Genomic DNA, 17,582 nt, shown 5'->3' on the forward strand with positions numbered 1-17,582 from the left:
CAACCCCCCCACCTGCCCCCCGGGGCCTTTCCCTCTCATGTCCCCAACCCCCCCACCTGCCCCCCGGGGCCTTTCCCTCTCATGTCCCCAACCCCCCCCCCCCCCCTGCCCCTCGGGGTCTTTCCCTCTCATGTTCCCAACCCCCCCCACACCTGCCCCTCGGGGCCTTTCCCTCTCATGTTCCCAACCCCCCCTCACCTGCCCCCCGGGGCCTTTCCCTCTCATGTCCCCAACCCCCCCACCTGCCCCCCGGGGCCTTTCCCTCTCATGTCCCCAACCCCCCCCACCTGCCTCCCGGGGCCTTTCCCTCTCATGTCCCCAACCCCCCCACCTGCCCCCCGGGGCCTTTCCCTCTCATGTCCCCAACCCCCCCACCTGCCCCCCGGGGCCTTTCCCTCTCATGTCCCCAACCCCCCCCCCCACCTGCCCCCCGGGGCCTTTCCCTGCCATGCCCCCCCGCACTCCCCGATGGGGCAGACGCCCAGTGTCAGAGCCGCCCCCCCCGCCCCCCCGGTACCTGTTGAGCTGCTGCTGCAGCTGGTCCAGCCGGCTCTCCACCTCGGCGTGGGGCCAGCGGCCCCGGGGGGGCAGGGCCATGCTGAGGCTGGCGTGGGCCGGGACGGTGCAGCGGGGCAGCTCCTGGTACTGCCGCCCCCGGCTCTCGCCCCAGAAGCTGAAGATGTTGGACACCCCCGAGAAGGCCCCTGAGGGGAAGGGAGAGATGGGTCAGGGCCGTGCCCGGAGGCTGCTGAGCTCCGAGACAGAGACCTCAGGTGGGGCTCCACCGATGCCTGGCGCCGGGCCCAAGGGACCCAAACCCCAACCTGTGGGGCCCGCACCCCTCCCCCGCTATCCCTGTGGGGCCCGCACCCTTCCCCCGCTGTCCCTGTGGGGCCGCACTGCTCCCTTCTGTCCCTGTGGGGCCCACACCCTTCCCCTGCTGTCCCTGTGGGGCCCACACCCTTCCCCCGCTGTCCCTGTGGTAACCCGGATCTGAACTGTTTAATGGATAAATGACCCTGTGCTAATTGCCAGGATGTTTGGAAGGAGAGTTAGGCCTATTGTTTTCTCAGGCCAAGAGGCTGCTGGAAATGTATAAGACCCTGGGACATGATCCTGCTTCATCTCAGATCCGCTTTGGGTTTCAAGAGGGGGAAACCTTAAGCCACAAGGATTGAGATCCCCAGTCACTGACTGGAGTCACCCTGAATATGGACATTGGACTATAACCTCTGGACTATTTCTAAAAGGACTTTTGGCAACTACAAGCTCATCTCTGCTATGTACCTGAACCTCAAGAATTGAATTCATGTCTGTCTGTAGATTGATCTTTTAACCAACACTCTATCATCTCTTTTCTTTTTAATAAATTTTAGTTTAGTTAATAAGAATTGGCTATAGTGTGTATTTTGGGTCAGATCTAAGTTATAATTGAACCTGGGTATGTGGTTGATCCTTTGCCCAGCGTTAGCTGGTGCCCTTTGGGAAGGGGACGGGGGGGTGCCCAGAGCAGGAAGGCAGCGTGAGTGTTGATGCCCAGGAATGTGCCTGAGAGGCCAAGGGGGGGCCTGGCGCTGCAGCCTGCTGGCCCCACGATGCTGGCAGACAGGTGCTAGGACGTGCCAGGCCTGGCTTCGCTGTCCCTGCCGCAGACACGGCTGGGTGCGGCCGGCTGCCCGTGGGCCAGGCCGGTTAGACACATGGCAGCATTGCTCGGCCGTGCTCAGTGTGGCCACGGCCTGGCACTGGTTGAGGGGGGTGCCTGCGGGCCTGAGCCACCCCAGGCAGCCATCAGGCCCGCGATGAGCCTGCGCTCCCTGGCACCAGTTCCCTGGAGCCCCTCCCCTCCCCCCAGGCTGTCCCTCATGCTCCTCTTGGTGTCCCCCCAGGCGCCTAGCCCCAGGGCCCTCCCCACACAGCACCTGTCCTCGTGCCGTGCCCTGTCCCACCTGAGAGGGGTCTGCACGTCTCGCTGCCCTTGGGCTGCCCGTCGCCCTGGATCAGCAGCTCCCCGTTGGCGCGGAGGGGTGACAGCTGGCTGGCACTGGCGATGGGCGTGGGGCGCTCGCCCTCGTCGCTGGAGGGTTCCCACTCAGGCTGATCCCCCGGGACCCCCGGTGCCTGGTGGTTCTGACCCGTCCGCCGCGGCTTCTGGCTGCTCCTCCGCTCCCCGGCGTTCTCCGGGTCTGCGGAGTGGGAGGGGGGCGGAGAGTGAATGTTCCGCAGAGCCAGGCTGGGCAGGGCCCTGGATGCTGGCCGGGAGGAGCCAGCTGGGGGTCCGGTGTCAGGGCAGAGTCCTGGGTGGGGCACGGAGCCTGTGCTGGTAGGCGGGTTTACTCCTGGGGAATTCTGCACCACTGCGCACGTGCCCAATTAATTAGCTGTGCATAGTTTTAATTTTTTGCACAGAAAAAATCTTCTGCTGAAATGTTGCCGCAGTTCTGCCTTTTGCCCACCAGAGGGCACTGTGACAATAGAGCAGAGCAGCAGCTCCTGGCCAGCTAGGGAAGAGAAAGAGTCTGCCTTCTTCGCTGCGCCTGTCAGGCCAGGTCAGGAGACAGGGGTTATGGTGAGACAGACAGTGTGCGGTGCTCCAGGGGGGGTTAGACAGGGACTCATAAGGGCTAGTGAGGGAGAACAGCCTGGGATGGGTGTTGAATGGGAGTGGAGGTGCAGGGCCACAGAGGGGAGGGAGGTGCAGGGCCATACGGTGATGGGGGAGGGGGTGCAGAGGTATATAGGGACAGGGAGTGGCTGAGTGGGGGCACAGAGACACATTGGATTGGGGAGGGGGTACAGGGGCACATGGGGATGGGGGGAGTGGGTGTCCAAATGGGGGTGCAAGGACACATGGGGGTACAGGAACACATGGAACCAGGGACAGATGTACCTGACTGAATGGGAGAGGCTAGGGGTCAGCCAGGATCTGCATGGGGGAAGTTCCCCAACAATCCCTCCCTGACCCTCAAAACCTGTTCCATACTTTTCTCACCCACACCCAACAACCCTCCAAGTTCACACCCAGGCTCCTTCCCAGCAATTTACTTCCCTCTCCCTCAGGTCCTCCGTTACCCCTGACTCCTGCCAGCCTTTGCACTGCTTCTGGGGGGTGCAGGAAATACGGTTCTGTATTGTAGTTTAAATGAATTTTTATTCAGAGTTCTATATTCATATGCCTAATAATCTGTTTGTCAAAAAATATTTCCTGAATCTTTTTTGTTGTCTGTATTGTTACAGACACACTTGCTGGTGGGTGTTTTGAAATAAATGACCTAAAATAATTGAAACTGGTGTGAGTACAGTGTGTTATTTTGACAAATAAAATATGCAGAATTTTGCAGAACTTTAAAATATTGCGCACAGAATTTTTAATTTTCTGTTGCAGAATTTTTAAATTTTTGGCACAGAATTCCCCCAGGAGTAGGGGCTGGCGCTCTTGGTGGAGACACCGGCCCTGCGCTGGGAGAGTGGCTGGTGCCCTGGGCAGGGCACAGAGCCTACGCTGTGGGAGGCCCTAGGCCCCTCATGCTTGCTCTCCTGCCCCCACTCACCCTTATCCGTGCGCCGGCGGAAGGACAGTTTGCGGTGCCGCAGCCGGTTGAAGCCGCCGTCCAGCTCGGTGCTTCCGGGGGAGCCGGGGATCATGTTGGTCTGCAAGGAGGGAGAGCCGTGAGCCGGGCTGGGAACTGGGGAGGGGGTAGGCGGCGGGAGAGGGGGAAATGGATACACTGGTGGTTAGGTGGGTGGAGGCGCTGGTAGGTGGGGGACAGGTTGGTGGATGGCACAGTGGGTGGGTGGGTGAATACACTGGTGGTTAGTTGGGAGCAGGGTGGATGGCTCGGTGGGGGTGGAGTGGGGTCAGGAGCAGGCGGGGTTCTCCCCTCAGCCTGGCTGAGAGCCCACAGAGCCCCCCCAGCCTGTCTGAGCGCCCCCAAAACTCTCTCCCCCCACAGCCTGTCTGAGTGACCCCAGAGCTCCCCCCAGCCTGGCAGAGCACCCCCGAAGCTCTCCTCCCTAGCCTGGCACCCCCCTGCCTCCCCTGGCCCCGCTGAGCCCCCTGGAGACCCCCCGGCTCTCACGTCACGCAGGTTGAAGGTGATCTCCAGGCTGGCCCAAAAGCGGTCCGAGAACTCGGGGTACATGTCCAGCACCTCCAGCAGCTCCTCCCGCTGGATCTTGTGCAGGTCGCAGTAGGTCAGAGCCCGCACGTCCGCGTTGGACTTGCCCGGCCGCGCGTACAGGTTCAGTGGCTCCCCAAAGATGTCGTTCTTCCCTAGGGGTGGCATGGCAGGGTCAGTGCGGGTCTCCCAGGGGCATGGGTCGCGGGGCACGTGCCAGGGGTTGCCTGGGCAGGATGGGGGGGCACACGCCAGTGGTGGGGTGGGCGAGCTGGGGGGGCACACACCAGGGGTGGGGTGGGCAGGATGGGGGGGACACACGGCAGGGGTGGGGTGGGCAAGCCGGGGGGCACGTGCCGGGGTGGGCTGGGCAGGATGGGGGGGCACGTGCCAGGGATGGGCTGGGCAAGCTGGGGGGCATGTGCCGGGGGGGTGTTAGGTTCTCCTGGGTGCCAGGCTGGGGACCGTGCCATAGGGTGATGTGAGGGACAGAGGGCCCATGCCCCCCCAGCTGGCAGTGCCCCCCTACGGCTCCTGCCCCCATCAGTGCCCGCCCCCTTGTCAGCAGTGCCTGACCCTGGCTGGCACTGCCCCTCCCACTGGCAGCATCCACTGCCCCCCCACAGCTCTCCCCCGGTCTGGCACCGCCCAGCCAGCACCCCAAAACACACCTGGCAGTGCCCACCCCCAGTTGGCAACGCCCCTCTCCCGCTGGTAGCTCCCCCCCTCCAGCTGGCAGCATCTGCCCCCTCACCTCGCAGCGCCCACCACCCAGCAGCCCCCCAAACCCGGCAGCGCCCGCCCCCTCACCGAGGATGGCCACCACCATGTCGCGGCGCAGGATCTCGATGGAGCCGCGGGAGATGAAGTAGAGCGCGGTGAGCACATCGCCGGCATGCACCAGCGTGTCGCCGGGCGGGGCGTGCGTGGTCTTGAACTTCATGGCCAGGGCGCGCAGGCAGCCCTTGCTGGCCCCCTGGAAGGGTCGGCAGTTCTGCAGCAGGCTGCGGTTGAGGTGCAGGCAGATGTCAGCTTGCAGGCACTCGGGGAAGCCCTTTAGCACCTGCGGGCGGGTGGGAGAGATCCCATTACCGGGGAGGGCACCGCACAGCGTGGGCAGAGAGCGCAGGGGCTGGCCGTGGGCACCAGGGGGTGCTGGCACAGACGGCTGTGCCCATGGCCGTGTGCTGGTCTGCATGGGCCATTTGGCTTGGTTCTGGCTCTGTGTGTGTATGTGTGTGTGTGTCTCTGGATTTGTGTGTGAGTGTGTGGGGTGTAGGTGTATGCAATTGTATGTGGGTGTGACGAAGTGGGGGATTTTTCTTGTTTTTTCCTCGTTTTTCCAGTGGTTGCATGCAGAGGGGGTGGGACTCAGTTTCCCTGGGTGTTACTGGTTTAACGAGGTGAGGGGAGAGGGAGTTTGTTACAGAGGACCGGAGAGGGGACTTGGGACCCCAACCAATGGCCTGGAGGACGGACACCCCAGCGACTGGTGACCTGGTGACCCGGAGGCCCAGCTCGGGAGTCACAGTCGGTTCTGGCCAGTGGGCGGACAATGGGCTGCGGAGAGAGGACCCCGGTGACCTGACCAGCTGGTTCCAGCCAGAGGACAGAAGAGGGGAGAGGAGGACCCAGTTTACGACCCTGTTTCCCTGGAGAGAAGACAATGGACAGAGGCGGGGTTTGGGGCCGGAGGTATCAGATGCCCAGCTGGGAAGCAGGGGGGCTCGGGGCTGGAGAGGGGGAGCAGGCAGAGCCCACCTGGATGCAGAGAGACTGGGATGTGCTGGGCTGAGGGAGGCCAGGCCTGAGGCCTGGAGAGTTTCCTGTGCTGTGTTCAACGCTCAATAACCCCTCCTGTGTTATGCTGGCTGAGAGTCACTCCGGTCTAGAGAACAGGGTTGCATCGTTCCCTTCGGGGGGCGGAGGCCCCAGGGGCCCAGAGCGAGGGGACTCCCTGAGGGGGCCCACGGCGAGAGACAGACGTGCTCAGGCTCAGAGAGGTGTGGCTCCAGAGGTGGAGGGGCCTGACCCCGAGAGAGAGTGGACCCCTGAGAAGGGCTGTCGCACTGAAAGGGGCTCCCCCCATGGACTATATGGGGCCAAGAGGGGGCACGACCTGTGAGTCCGTGACAACGGGTATACAGGTGTGGGTGGGTGTGCTCGTGTGTCTGTGTGTGTATATGTGTGTGTATGGGTCTGTACGTCTCTGTGTGTGTCTGTACATCCCTGGCTGTGTAGAGGTGTGTGAGTGTGTCTAGCTGTGAAGGGGTGTGTGTGTGTGTGTCTCTGTTTAGGGGTGCGTGTGTCTGTGTGTGTGTGTGTCTGTACGTCTCTGCCTGTGCGGGGTGTGTATCTGTGTGTGCGCGCAGGTGTGGGGGGCTCTGCAGGGCCATTACGTCTCAGTGTCCAGGGCGCTGCGCCAGGCCCTGGGGACGGGCAGAGGGAGGTGGCACAGCTGCAGGTGTGTTGCGGAGAGAGTGCCCCTCTGCCTATGGTGCTGTTTGCTGCCAGTCACCCAGCTCTGGGGTGTCCAGAGTCCAGGCCTGGGGCTGGCATGAGGGGGGTGTGGGCACCGTGCACAGGGCGGGCTGCTGAGCTCATGCCATGCCCATGGTGCAGGACCAGGTGGGATGAAGTGGGGTTTTCCCCTTTTGATGTTGTACGTAACTGTTCTGCATGAATACTGGGTGTGCCTCAGTTTCCCTGTGTATTGCACCATAGCCCAGGTGGTGGGGATAAGGGTGTGTGACGTTATTGACATGAACGGTGACCGTATAGATCATTGTTGCAACCACTGTTATAGATTTGCAGCAAATATTGTACAGAGCTTGTCGTGTGAGGTGTCTATGAAGAGGTTGTGATTTGCTGGTTATGATGATGCTGTCTGTGTGCGTGTATCATTTTTGTAGTTGAAGTTATGAATATTGGCTCTGTACTTGTATCTCAATGTGTTTGATTCTAAGTAGCCTCAGTGAAGCATTTGGGCAGCTTCTTAAGGAAGGACAATTCTCAGTAAGTGCCCAATCAAGAAACACTGAACTGACACTGAACTTTGGGAGATGCCAATCCACATCTGAGCTTTCCTGGGAACCTTCAAACTAACATGTAAACATGCTGTTGGCCTGCAAAAACTGAATCATTTATAGACGTGGGACTTGCCCAGGTGACAGCAAACTCCATCTTGTTACTGTGATTTTGCACAGGAGAACCAAGGGGTTTCCGCCCACAAGAGAGAGAATATAAAAGGCCCTGGAAACTCCTCCATCTTGTCTTCAATCCTGCTTCTTTCCTCTGGAGGAACCTTGCTACAAACTGAAGCTCTGAACAAAGGACTGAGGACCCATCCCAGCTGGGGATGTTCCAGAGACTTGATTTGAACCTGCAGTTTATCTAGCACTGCTACAAGCCTGAACCAAGAACTTTGCCATGAGTGTATGTCATTCTAGCTCTCATCTCTATCTTTTTCCTTTTATGAATAAACCTTTTGATTTTAGATTCTAAAGGATTGGCAACAGCGTGATTTGTGGGTAAGATCTGATCTGTATATTGACCTGGGGCTGGGGCTTGGTCCTTTGGGATCAGGAGAACCTTTTTCTTTTACTGGGGTATTGGTTTTCATAACCATTTGTCCCCATAAGGAGTGGCACTGGTGGTGATACTGGGAAACTGGAGTGTCTGAGGGAATTGCTTGTGAGACTTGTGGTTAGCCAGTGGGGTGAGACCAAAGTCCTCTTAGTCTGGCTGGTTTGGTGCCTTAGTAATAAAGGACCCCCAGCCTGGGGCTGTAACTGCCCTGCTGTAAGCGATTTGTCCTGAGTTGATGCTCTCAGTTGTGTCCCGCCAAAAGCCGCTGTGTTCCAGGGTGTGTGACCTTTGCTGAGGCCCTCGGGGGCAGGGAAGGCTGCTCCAGGTGCCTGTATGTAAGAGATGGATGGTGCCCTTCGGAACCTGAGAGCCAGGAGGGCGGATGCGACCAGGTGACATAACATGTCTGTGTCACACGCTGGCTGGGAGTCACGGCTGGCTGCGGAGTGGGGGGCAGGGCCCCTCTGGCTTCCCCAGGGTCCCAGCCAGGTGGCCCCGCTGTGGGAAGCACACGGTGAGACCAGGGGGCTGAATGCTCCGAGGTCAGACCCGAGAAGCCCGTAGCCCAGGAGGCTCCATGCCCTGGACAGCCCCGAGGGGAGTCCCCACCCCAGAGTCCTGGCTGGCTTCATACCGAGCAGCCCCTAGGCACCGGGCTGTGACTCCGAGACACCCAGAATGTGGGACGTGCTCCTACAGGGCAGGTGAAGTGGGTGAGGGGGTTCTGGGTGCGTTGGGGGAGCTGGGTGCATCGAGTCGGTTGGGGAGCCGGCTGTGCTGAGTGCAGGGGCCGTGCCGTGGGGTCCGTCAGGGGCGCTGGGTGAATCGGAGAGCCGGCCGTGCTGAGTGCAGGGGCTGTGCCGCGGGGTCCGTCAGGGGCGCTGGGTGAATCGGAGAGCCAGCCGTACTGAGTGCAGGGGCCGTGCCGCGGGGTCCGTCAGGGGCGGGGGTCCGTCGGGGGCGCTGGGTGAATCGGGGAACCAGCCGTGCTGAGTGCAGGGGCCGTGCCGCGGGGTCCGTCAGGGGCGCTGGGTGAATCGGAGAGCCGGCCGTACTGAGTGCAGGGGCCGTGCCGCGGGGTCCGTCAGGGGCGGGGGTCCGTCAGGGGCGCTGGGTGAATTGGAGAGCCGGCCGTGCTGAGTGCAGGGGCCGTGCCGCGGGGTCCGTCAGGGGCGGGGGTCCGTCAGGGGCGCTGGGTGAATTGGAGAGCCGGCCGTGCTGAGTGCAGGGGCCGTGCCGCGGGGTCCGTCAGGGGCGGGGGTCCGTCGGGGGCGCTGGGTGAATCGGGGAACCAGCCGTGCTGAGTGCAGGGGCCGTGCCGCGGGGTCCGTCAGGGGCGCTGGGTGAATCGGAGAGCCGGCCGTACTGAGTGCAGGGGCCGTGCCGCGGGGTCCGTCAGGGGCGGGGGTCCGTCAGGGGCGCTGGGTGAATTGGAGAGCCGGCCGTGCTGAGTGCAGGGGCCGTGCCGCGGGGTCCGTCAGGGGCGCTGAGTGAATCGGGGAGCCAGCCGTACTGAGTGCAGGGGCCGTGCCGTGGGGTCCGTCAGGGGCGCTGGGTGAATCGGGGAGCCAGCCGTGCTGAGTGCAGGGGCCGTGCCGCGGGGTCCGTCAGGGGCGGGGGTCCGTCGGGGGCTCTGGGTGAATTGGGGAACCGGCCGTGCTGAGTGCAGGGGCCGTGCCGCAGCTCACCGCGTTCATGTCGATGCCGTTGGTGTAGGACCAGGCGTGCTGGAAATACTCCTCCAGGCGCTGGCGCAGCGGGTTGGGGATCTGGTGGAAGCGGATGAACTCGCGGACCCGCAGCATCTGGGTGTGGTAGCGGGCGGTGCCCGAGTAGAGGCGCTGGATGATGGCCGAGACGTTCCCGAAGATGCTGGCGTACATCAGGGCTGGAGGCAGAGAGGCAGCAGGTGAGCGTGCGGACGCACACACACGTGCACGAGCACACACATACGTGCTCACGCACACACACACATACACAACCCCCTTCCCCGCCACGCCTCCCAGCATGGTCCCCTGGGGTGGGTGGGATGGGGCAGGCAGGGGTCGGGCGAGAGGCAGATGCAGGTGTGGGTTAGGCAGGGAGTGGGCAGGCACAGGCAGGGGGCAGGCACAGGCTGGGGGCGGATGCAGGCAGGATGGGCGCAGGCTGGGGGAGGGCTGGAAGGGGGCAGGCAGCGGGCAGGCAGGGGACGGGCGAGAGGCAGACGCAGGTGTGGGTTAGGCAGGGAGTGGGCGGTGGCAGGCAGGGGGCGGATGCAGGCAGGACGGGCGCAGGCTGGGGGCGGGCTGGAAGGGGGCGGGCGCAGGCAGCGGGCAGGCAGGGCAGCGGGCGGACGCAGGCAGGGGGCAGCAGGGGGCGGGCGGGCGCAGGCAGAGCAGATGCAGGCAGGGCACGTGCAGGCAGCGCCCAGCCCCCACTCACAGCCGATGAGCATGACGCAGATGGAGAAGATCTTCTCGGAGTTGGTGTTGGGGGAGACGTTGCCGAAGCCCACGCTGGTCAGGCTGCTGAAGGTGAAGTAAAGCGCGGTGACGTACTTGTCCTTGATGCTGGGCCCCTGCAGCGGGACGCTGCGGTTCAGGGGCTTGCCAATCTGGTCGCCCAGTGCGTGCAGCCAGCCGATGCTCTGCTGCTCCATGTTGCCGATGGCATACCAGATGCAGGCCAGCCAGTGGGCGATGAGGGCGAAGGTGCACATGAGCAGGAAGAGCACAGCTGCCCCGTACTCCGAGTAGCGGTCCAGCTTACGGGCTACGCGCACCAGCCGCAGCAGCCGGGCCGTCTTCAGCAGCCCGATCAGCGTGGTAGTCTGAGGGCAGAGCAGAGAGGGGCAGGGGTCAAAGCCACGGGGACCATTCTGCTCCCCGTGGCCAGTGTCCCGCAGAGCCCAGGGCCAGGCTCCCCCTGTGGCCCCTGCATCCAGCCCAGCCTGTCCAGCCTCCCGCAGAGCCCAGGGCCGGGCTTCCCCTGTGGCCCCTGCATCCAGCCCAGCCTGTCCAGCCTCCCGCAGAGCCCAGGGCCGGGCTTCCCCTGTGGCCCCTTGTGACGTTATTGATATACTCTGGGACCATATAGATCATTGTTGCAACCAAGGTCCTATAGTGGCACCCAGATCTTGTGTAAAGGGGGTCAAATGGGGTGTCTAAGACAAGGTTATGGTTTACTGGTTATAATTATGCCGTCTATATGTATGTATCAATTTTGTAGTTGAAGTTAGGAATATTGGCTCTATACTGTCTGCATTTCAAACTTATGCTATGCTGCTGGGTGACATCCCAGACAACATGGTGTTAGCTCTGCCTAGCCTGCTTGATGGCCCATTAAGGACCATCAGCTATACAATGGACCCATTGAGAGAAGGCAGATACGCCTTGTAACTCAGCAAAGTATGCAGGGACTGGCCCATGTGACTCCAGACTCCATTTGGCTGTAATTTTCCACAGTAAGAACAAAGAGGTGTTCTTACACCTGGAAAAGACTATATAAGGCTGATGCCTCATCTCCATCTTGTCTTCAATCCTGCTTCATACCTCTGGAGGAACTTTGCTACAAGCTGAAGCTCTGAACAAAGGACTGAGGACCCATCCCAGCGGGGGATGTATTCCAGAGACTTGATTTGAACCTGCAGTTTATTTCATTGCTGCTGCAAGCCTGAACCAAGAACTTTGCCATTACTGTATGTAATTGATTCCATTTAACCAATTCTAACTCTCATCTCTATCTTTTTCCTTTTATGAATAAACCTTTCGATTTTAGATTCTAAAGGATTGGCAACAGCGTGATTTGTGGGTAAGATCTGATTTGTATATTGACCTGGGTCTGGGGCTTGGTCCTTTGGGATCAGGAGAACCTTTTTCTTTTACTGGGGTATTGGTTTTCATAATCATTTGTCCCCATAACGAGCGGCACTGGTGGTAATACTGGGAAACTGGGGTGTCTAAGGAGATTGCTTATGAGACTTGCGGTTAGCCAGGAGGTGAGACCGAAGTCCTCCTAGTCTGGCTGGTTTGGTTTGCCTTAGAGGTAGAACAAACCCCAGCCTTGGGCTGTAACTGCCCTATTTGAGCAATTTGTCCTGAGTTGGCACTCTCAGTTGGGTTCCACCAGAACCGCATTGTTACACCCCTGCATCCAGCCCAGCCTGTCCAGCCTCCCGCAGAGTCCAGGGCTGGGTTCCCCCCGGAGCCCCTGCATCCGGCCCGGCTGGCTGAGCCAGAGCAGGGCTGTTAGAGGCACCCGTGTTCAGCTGCTTTCCCCACAGCCCCCAGGTCCTTCCCCGAGCCTCTACGCCCCAGGATACAGCCCCATCTGGGGAATGCGACCCCCACCCTGGCCCCAGCTGGCCTGGTGGTTAGTCAGATTAATGCACATTAAAACACCTGCCAGCGGTTCTCAAACATTTGTCCTGGTGACGGACCCCTTTCACAGCCAGGCTCTGAGTGCGACCCCCCCTTACACATTACAACCTGGTTTGAATATTTAACACCATTAGAGATGCTACTGGCGAAGCGGGGCTTGGGGGTGACCCTCCACTTACCCTCGCGACCCCCTGAGGCAGGGGCAGCTAACCTGGGGCTCCGGAGCCGCATGCGGCTCTTCAGGGGTTAACATGCAGCTCCTTGTACAGGCACCGACACCGGGGCTGGAGCTACAGGCGCCAACTTTCCAATGTGCCGGGGGGTGCTCACTGCTCAACCCCTGGCTCTGTCACAGGCCCTGCCCCCACTCCACCCCTTCCCGCCCCCTCCCCTGAGCCGGCCGTGCCCTCGCTCCTCCCCCCAGAGCCTCCTGCATGCCACGAAACAGCTGATCTGGAGGTGCAGGGATGGAGGCGGAGGCGCTAATTGGCAGAGCTGGCGATGGGTGGGAGGCGCTGGGAGTGGGATGGGGGAGCGGATGGGGGGCTGCTGACATATTATTGTGGCTCTTTGGCAATGTACATTGGCAAATTCTGGCTCCTTCTCAAACTCAGGTTGGCCACCCCTGGGGGGGTCCCGACCCTGTTTGAGAACCCCTGGTCTAAAGAATACTTAGTCCTGCCCTGCGTTCAGGGGACTGGATTAGGTGACCTCTCGAGGTCCTTCCCAGCCCTACGACTCTGTGATTCTATGATCTCGTTCACAATATCTTTATGAAGGCTGTGTGTGCCTCAGTTTCCCCACATGCTGCACTGTTACCTGGGGAGGGGGAAGGCCTGTCTGCTCTCAGGGCAGGCTGGGAGTCGCTAGCTGCCGGGGCCCTAACCTCATAGCAGTGCAGCATGAGAGGACAATGGCAAATCCAATGGCCAGGACATGGACACCCAGGAACCCAAGCTCCAGAGAGATCTGGCCCCCCTGAGCTACAGCCCCCAGCTCGGGATCACAGGGCTTGGGGAGGGGGGGTTACATGGGGCTGTGGGAAGCAGTCGGGCTCTCACCTGGAATCTGACCAGGGAGGCCGCACAGACAGACGGCGCCGGACCCCAGGGTTCCCCACAGCCGGGCTGGGCTCGGGGCTGGCCAGGACGGACCCTGCTTCGCCCTTCATTGTCCTGGGCTGCCCTAAGGCCCCTAGGCCAGGCACCCGCTAACGACTGAACCCGGCTGTGCCCGCGCTGGGAGTATCCCTGCCAGGGCTGGGCGAGGGGCCCTGATCCCTGCGAGCAGCCGAGTCTCCCTCAGGGGTGTCTCCGGGGGACTCGCTGCCCAGAGCTCACGGGGGGGCTGCAGGTCCAGAGGGCCACTTTAGCGGGTGGTGAGGCCGCGTGGCTCACACTGGAGGCAGAGTGGGACCCCCAGGGGGGCTGGCCCAGTGAAGGGGCCTCCCAGAGACTGTCCCAAAGCTGGGGGCGCAGCCCCGAGCCTGTAGGTCCGTGACAGGGGGCTAAGCTGGAAGGCGGCTGGGTGGGACAGGACTGGGCTGGAAGGTGGGTGGCTTAGATGGGAGTGGGGCTGGAAAGTACCTGGGTTGGACGGGGGCAGGATTGGATCAGACGGGGCGGGGCTGGAGAGGACCTGGGTTATACAGGGGTGGGGCCAGCCCCCCACCCCCACGGCAGGTCTGGAGTCGCCCCAGGGCCAGCGCGGTCGTTACCTCCTCGGAGCCGGAGCCGGAACCGAAGATGAGCAGGTCGAAGGGGATGGCGGCCACCATGTCGATGAGGAACCAGCCCTTGAAGTAGTGGATGGCGATGCGGCCCGGGTGGCTCACCACCTCCTCGTTGGAGTTGACATAGGTGGTGCGGAAGTTGATGACAATGTCGATGAGGAACATGATGTCCACCAGCAGGTCCACCACGGTGAGCGGGCTGCAGGAGTAGCCACAGGTGTGCCGCAAGTCCTCCTGCTGATCATTGAGCAGGAAGGCGGCCGAGTAGGGCGTGAAGACGGCCGTGTAGATGACCAGCAGCAGGATGAGCCAGTCCCACACCGCCTTGAAGGGGCTGTAGTGCAGGATGGTCCATTTGTGGATGCGCGGTGCCTGCAGCTTGTACTCCGGGAGCACGTCGGCCCCGAGGGACAGGACCTGCGGGGACACGGGGCTGGGGAGCCGGGCAACGAGCCTGCAGGGCAGGGCCATGGGCATCACGTGGCACGCCCAGAGCCGGGCTCCCAGCATGCAATGCTCCAGCCTGCCCAAGACCCCGCCCGCTCCCTGAGTACCACGCCGCTCGCTCGGCCCCCGTCTACTTCCTGAGCCGGGCTCCCAGCATGCAATGCTCCAGCCTGCCTGAGAGCCCGCCCGCTCCCTGAGTACCACGCCGCCCGCTCGGCCCCCATCCACTTCCTGAGCCGGGCTCCCAGCATGCAATGCTCCAACCTGCCCGAGAGCCCGCCCGCTCCCTGAGGACCACGCCGCCCGCTCGGCCCCCGTCCACTCCCTGAGTCGGGCTTCCAGCATGCAATGCTCCAGCCTGCCCGAGAGCCTGCCCGCTCCCTGAGTACCACGCTGCCCGCTCGGCCCCCGTCCACTTCCTGAGCCGGGCTCCCAGCATGCAATGCTCCAACCTGCCCGAGAGCCCGCCCGCTCCCTGAGGACCACGCCGCCCGCTCGGCCCCCGTCCACTCCCTGAGTCGGGCTTCCAGCATGCAATGCTCCAGCCTGCCCGAGAGCCTGCCCGCTCCCTGAGTACCACGCTGCCCGCTCGGCCCCCGTCCACTTCCTGAGCCAGGCTCCCAGCATGCAATGCTCCAGCCTGCCCGAGAGCCTGCCCGCTCCCTGAGTACCACACTGCCCACTCAGCCCCCGTCCACTCCCTGGGCACGGCACCTCCCCCCTGAATCCCCCCATTCCCTGAGTACGGTGCCCCCGGCTGAGCCCCCTACCCTGCTCCCTGAGCACGGCACCCCCCCATCCACTCCCCAAACACAGCACTCCCCCATTGAGCCCCTGTCCACTCCCCAAGAATGATGCCCCCTGTTGAGCTGCCCCCCCCCCTTTCCCTCCAGTACGGTGCCCCCTGCTGAGCCCCTAAATTTAAATTAAATAAATTAATGGAGATATCCTATCTCCTAGAACTGGAAGAGACCCTGAAAGGTCATTGAGTCCAGCCCCCTGCCTTCACTAGCAGGACCAAGTACTGATTTTTGCCCCAGATCCCTAAGTGGCCCCCTCAAGGATTGAACTCAGAACCCTGGGTTTAGCAGGCCAATGCTCAAACCACTGAGCTATCCCTCCCCCTTCACTCCCTTTGGCCCAGTGCCTCCTACTGCTGCACTGGGGCCAGCACTGACTGAGAGGGGATGGTGCTCCCAGGCCTGGTGTCTGCGTCCCATCTAAGAGCTGCACCCAGTGCAGGGTGAGAGCAGGGCCGGTGCTGAGGACCCCACAGACAGACGGCCTTGCACCTCTCGAGCACCCGGGCAGCACATCAGCTGTGTCTGGGGGGGGGGGGGTGATGGCCACACACACTGGGCCCCTGCACAGGAGCACGGGAGGCTGTCAGTGCGCCAGGAGCTTTAATTCGGAAGCAGCTGCGCTGCTGAACTGTGACGTTACTGACATGAACTGGGACCGTAGAGACCATTGTTGCAACCAAGGTCCTGTAGAGGCACCAAATCTTGTCCAAAGGGGGTCAAATAAGGTGTCTATGACAAGGTTCTGGCTTGCTGGTTATGATTCTGCTCTCTGGGTGCATGGATCAGTTTTGTATTTAAAGTTACAATTATTGGCGCTATACTGTCTGTGACGGTGCCCTCAGTAAGGCTTATGAACGTACATGTGACATCACTGGAATATGTTTTATGTTACATGGCACATGTAGCCTATCTCTGTAAAGGTTCTGATCTACTGAATCTATTCATCCTATCTGCATGCATGTGTCATTGTTGTATTCAAAGTTATGAATGTTGCCTGTGTACTGGTTTGATTTTAAGTAGCCTTAGTAAAGCTTTTGGGCAGCTTCTTGAGAAAAGTGCAAATTAAGTGCCCAATCAAAAACCATTTAAGCCAACAATGAACTTGAAGATGCCAATCCACATCTGAGCCTTCCCAGGTGTGACAATGCGGTTCTGGCGGAACCCAACTGAGAGCGCCAATTCAGGACAAATTGCTCAAACAGGGCAGTTACAGCCCCAGGCTGGGGTTTCTCCACCTCTAAGGCAAATCAAACCAGCCAGACTAAGAGGACTTCAGTCTCACCCCACTGGCTAACTGCAAGTCTCACAAGCAATCTCCTTAGACACTCCAGTTTCCCAGTATCACCACCAGTGCCACTCGCTATGGGGACAAATGGTTATGAAAACCAATATACCCATATACCCAAAAAAGGTTCTCTCGATCCCAAAGGACCAAGCCCCAGACCCAGGTCAATATACAAATCAGATCTTTCCTACAAATCACGCTGTTGCCAATCCCTTAGAATCTAAAATCGAAAGGTTTATTCATAAAAGGAAAAAGATAGAGATGAGAGTTAGAATTGGTTAAATGGAATCAATTACATACAGTAATGGCTAAGTTCTTGGTTCAGGCTTGCAGCAGCGATAGAATAAACTGCAGGTTCAAATCAAGTCTCTGGAACATCCCCCGCTGGGATGGGTCATTCAGTCCTTTGTTCAGAGCTTCAGCTTGTAGCAAAGTTCCTCCAGAGGTAAGAAGCAGGATTGAAGACAACATGGAGATGAGGCATCAGCCTTATATAGTCTTTTCCAGGTGTAAGAACACCTCTTTGTTCTTACTGTGGAAAATTACAGCAAAATGGAGTCTGGAGTCACATGGGCCAGTCCCTGCATACTTTGCTGAGTCTCAAGGCATATTTGCCTTTTCTCAATGAGTCCATTCTATAGCTGATGGTCCTTAATGGGCCATCAAGCAGGCTAGGCAGAGCTAATCTCAGCTTGTCTGGGATGTCACCCAGAAGCATAGCATAAGTTTGAAATACAGACAGTATAGAGCCAATATTCATAACTTCAACTACAAAACTGATACACACACACAGACAGCACAATCATAACCAGTAAACCATAACCTTGTCCTAGACACCCCATTTGACCCCCTTTATACAAGATTTGGGTGCCACTACAGGACCTTGGTTGCAACAATGATCTATACGGTCCCAATTTATGTCAATAACGTCACACCCCCAACGCAAAATTGATGCAGGAAGGGATGACACAAACATCACTGACTGCATCCCAAGAGCTCCCCATCCTTGGGTCTGTCTCACTATGGCTAGTATTGGGTTAGAAGCCGTACCAGTGTATAACAGAAATGGTTTATCAAAATCATGTTCAATAACAGGTTTCAGAGTAGCAGCCGTGTTAGTCTGTATCCGCAAAAAGAACAGGAGTACTTGTGGCACCTTAGAGACTAACACATTTATTAGAGCATAAGCTTTCGTGGACTACAGCCCACGATATGCATCCGAAGAAGTGGGCTGTAGTCCACGAAAGC

The 17,582-nt window shown here is 60.0% G+C and overlaps 1 protein-coding gene across 1 annotated transcript in view; it reads right to left on the reverse strand.

Annotated features, from left to right (window-relative positions):
- The window catches only part of KCNH2 (potassium voltage-gated channel subfamily H member 2), a 124,652-nt gene that overhangs the window by 3,292 nt on the left and 103,778 nt on the right, over positions 1-17,582 (reverse strand). The window contains exons 6-13 of the mRNA XM_054016842.1: positions 13,785-14,216; positions 10,131-10,518; positions 9,395-9,594; positions 4,929-5,181; positions 4,080-4,273; positions 3,552-3,651; positions 1,950-2,186; positions 518-704 (exon numbers count right to left, since the gene is read on the reverse strand). Of these exons, the coding sequence (XP_053872817.1) occupies positions 518-704; positions 1,950-2,186; positions 3,552-3,651; positions 4,080-4,273; positions 4,929-5,181; positions 9,395-9,594; positions 10,131-10,518; positions 13,785-14,216 (1,991 nt within the window). The remainder of the gene's footprint in view (positions 1-517; positions 705-1,949; positions 2,187-3,551; positions 3,652-4,079; positions 4,274-4,928; positions 5,182-9,394; positions 9,595-10,130; positions 10,519-13,784; positions 14,217-17,582) is intronic.

The sequence above is a fragment of the Malaclemys terrapin genome, chromosome 2, assembly GCF_027887155.1.
Source record: "Malaclemys terrapin pileata isolate rMalTer1 chromosome 2, rMalTer1.hap1, whole genome shotgun sequence".
Lineage (NCBI taxonomy): Eukaryota > Metazoa > Chordata > Testudines > Emydidae > Malaclemys > Malaclemys terrapin.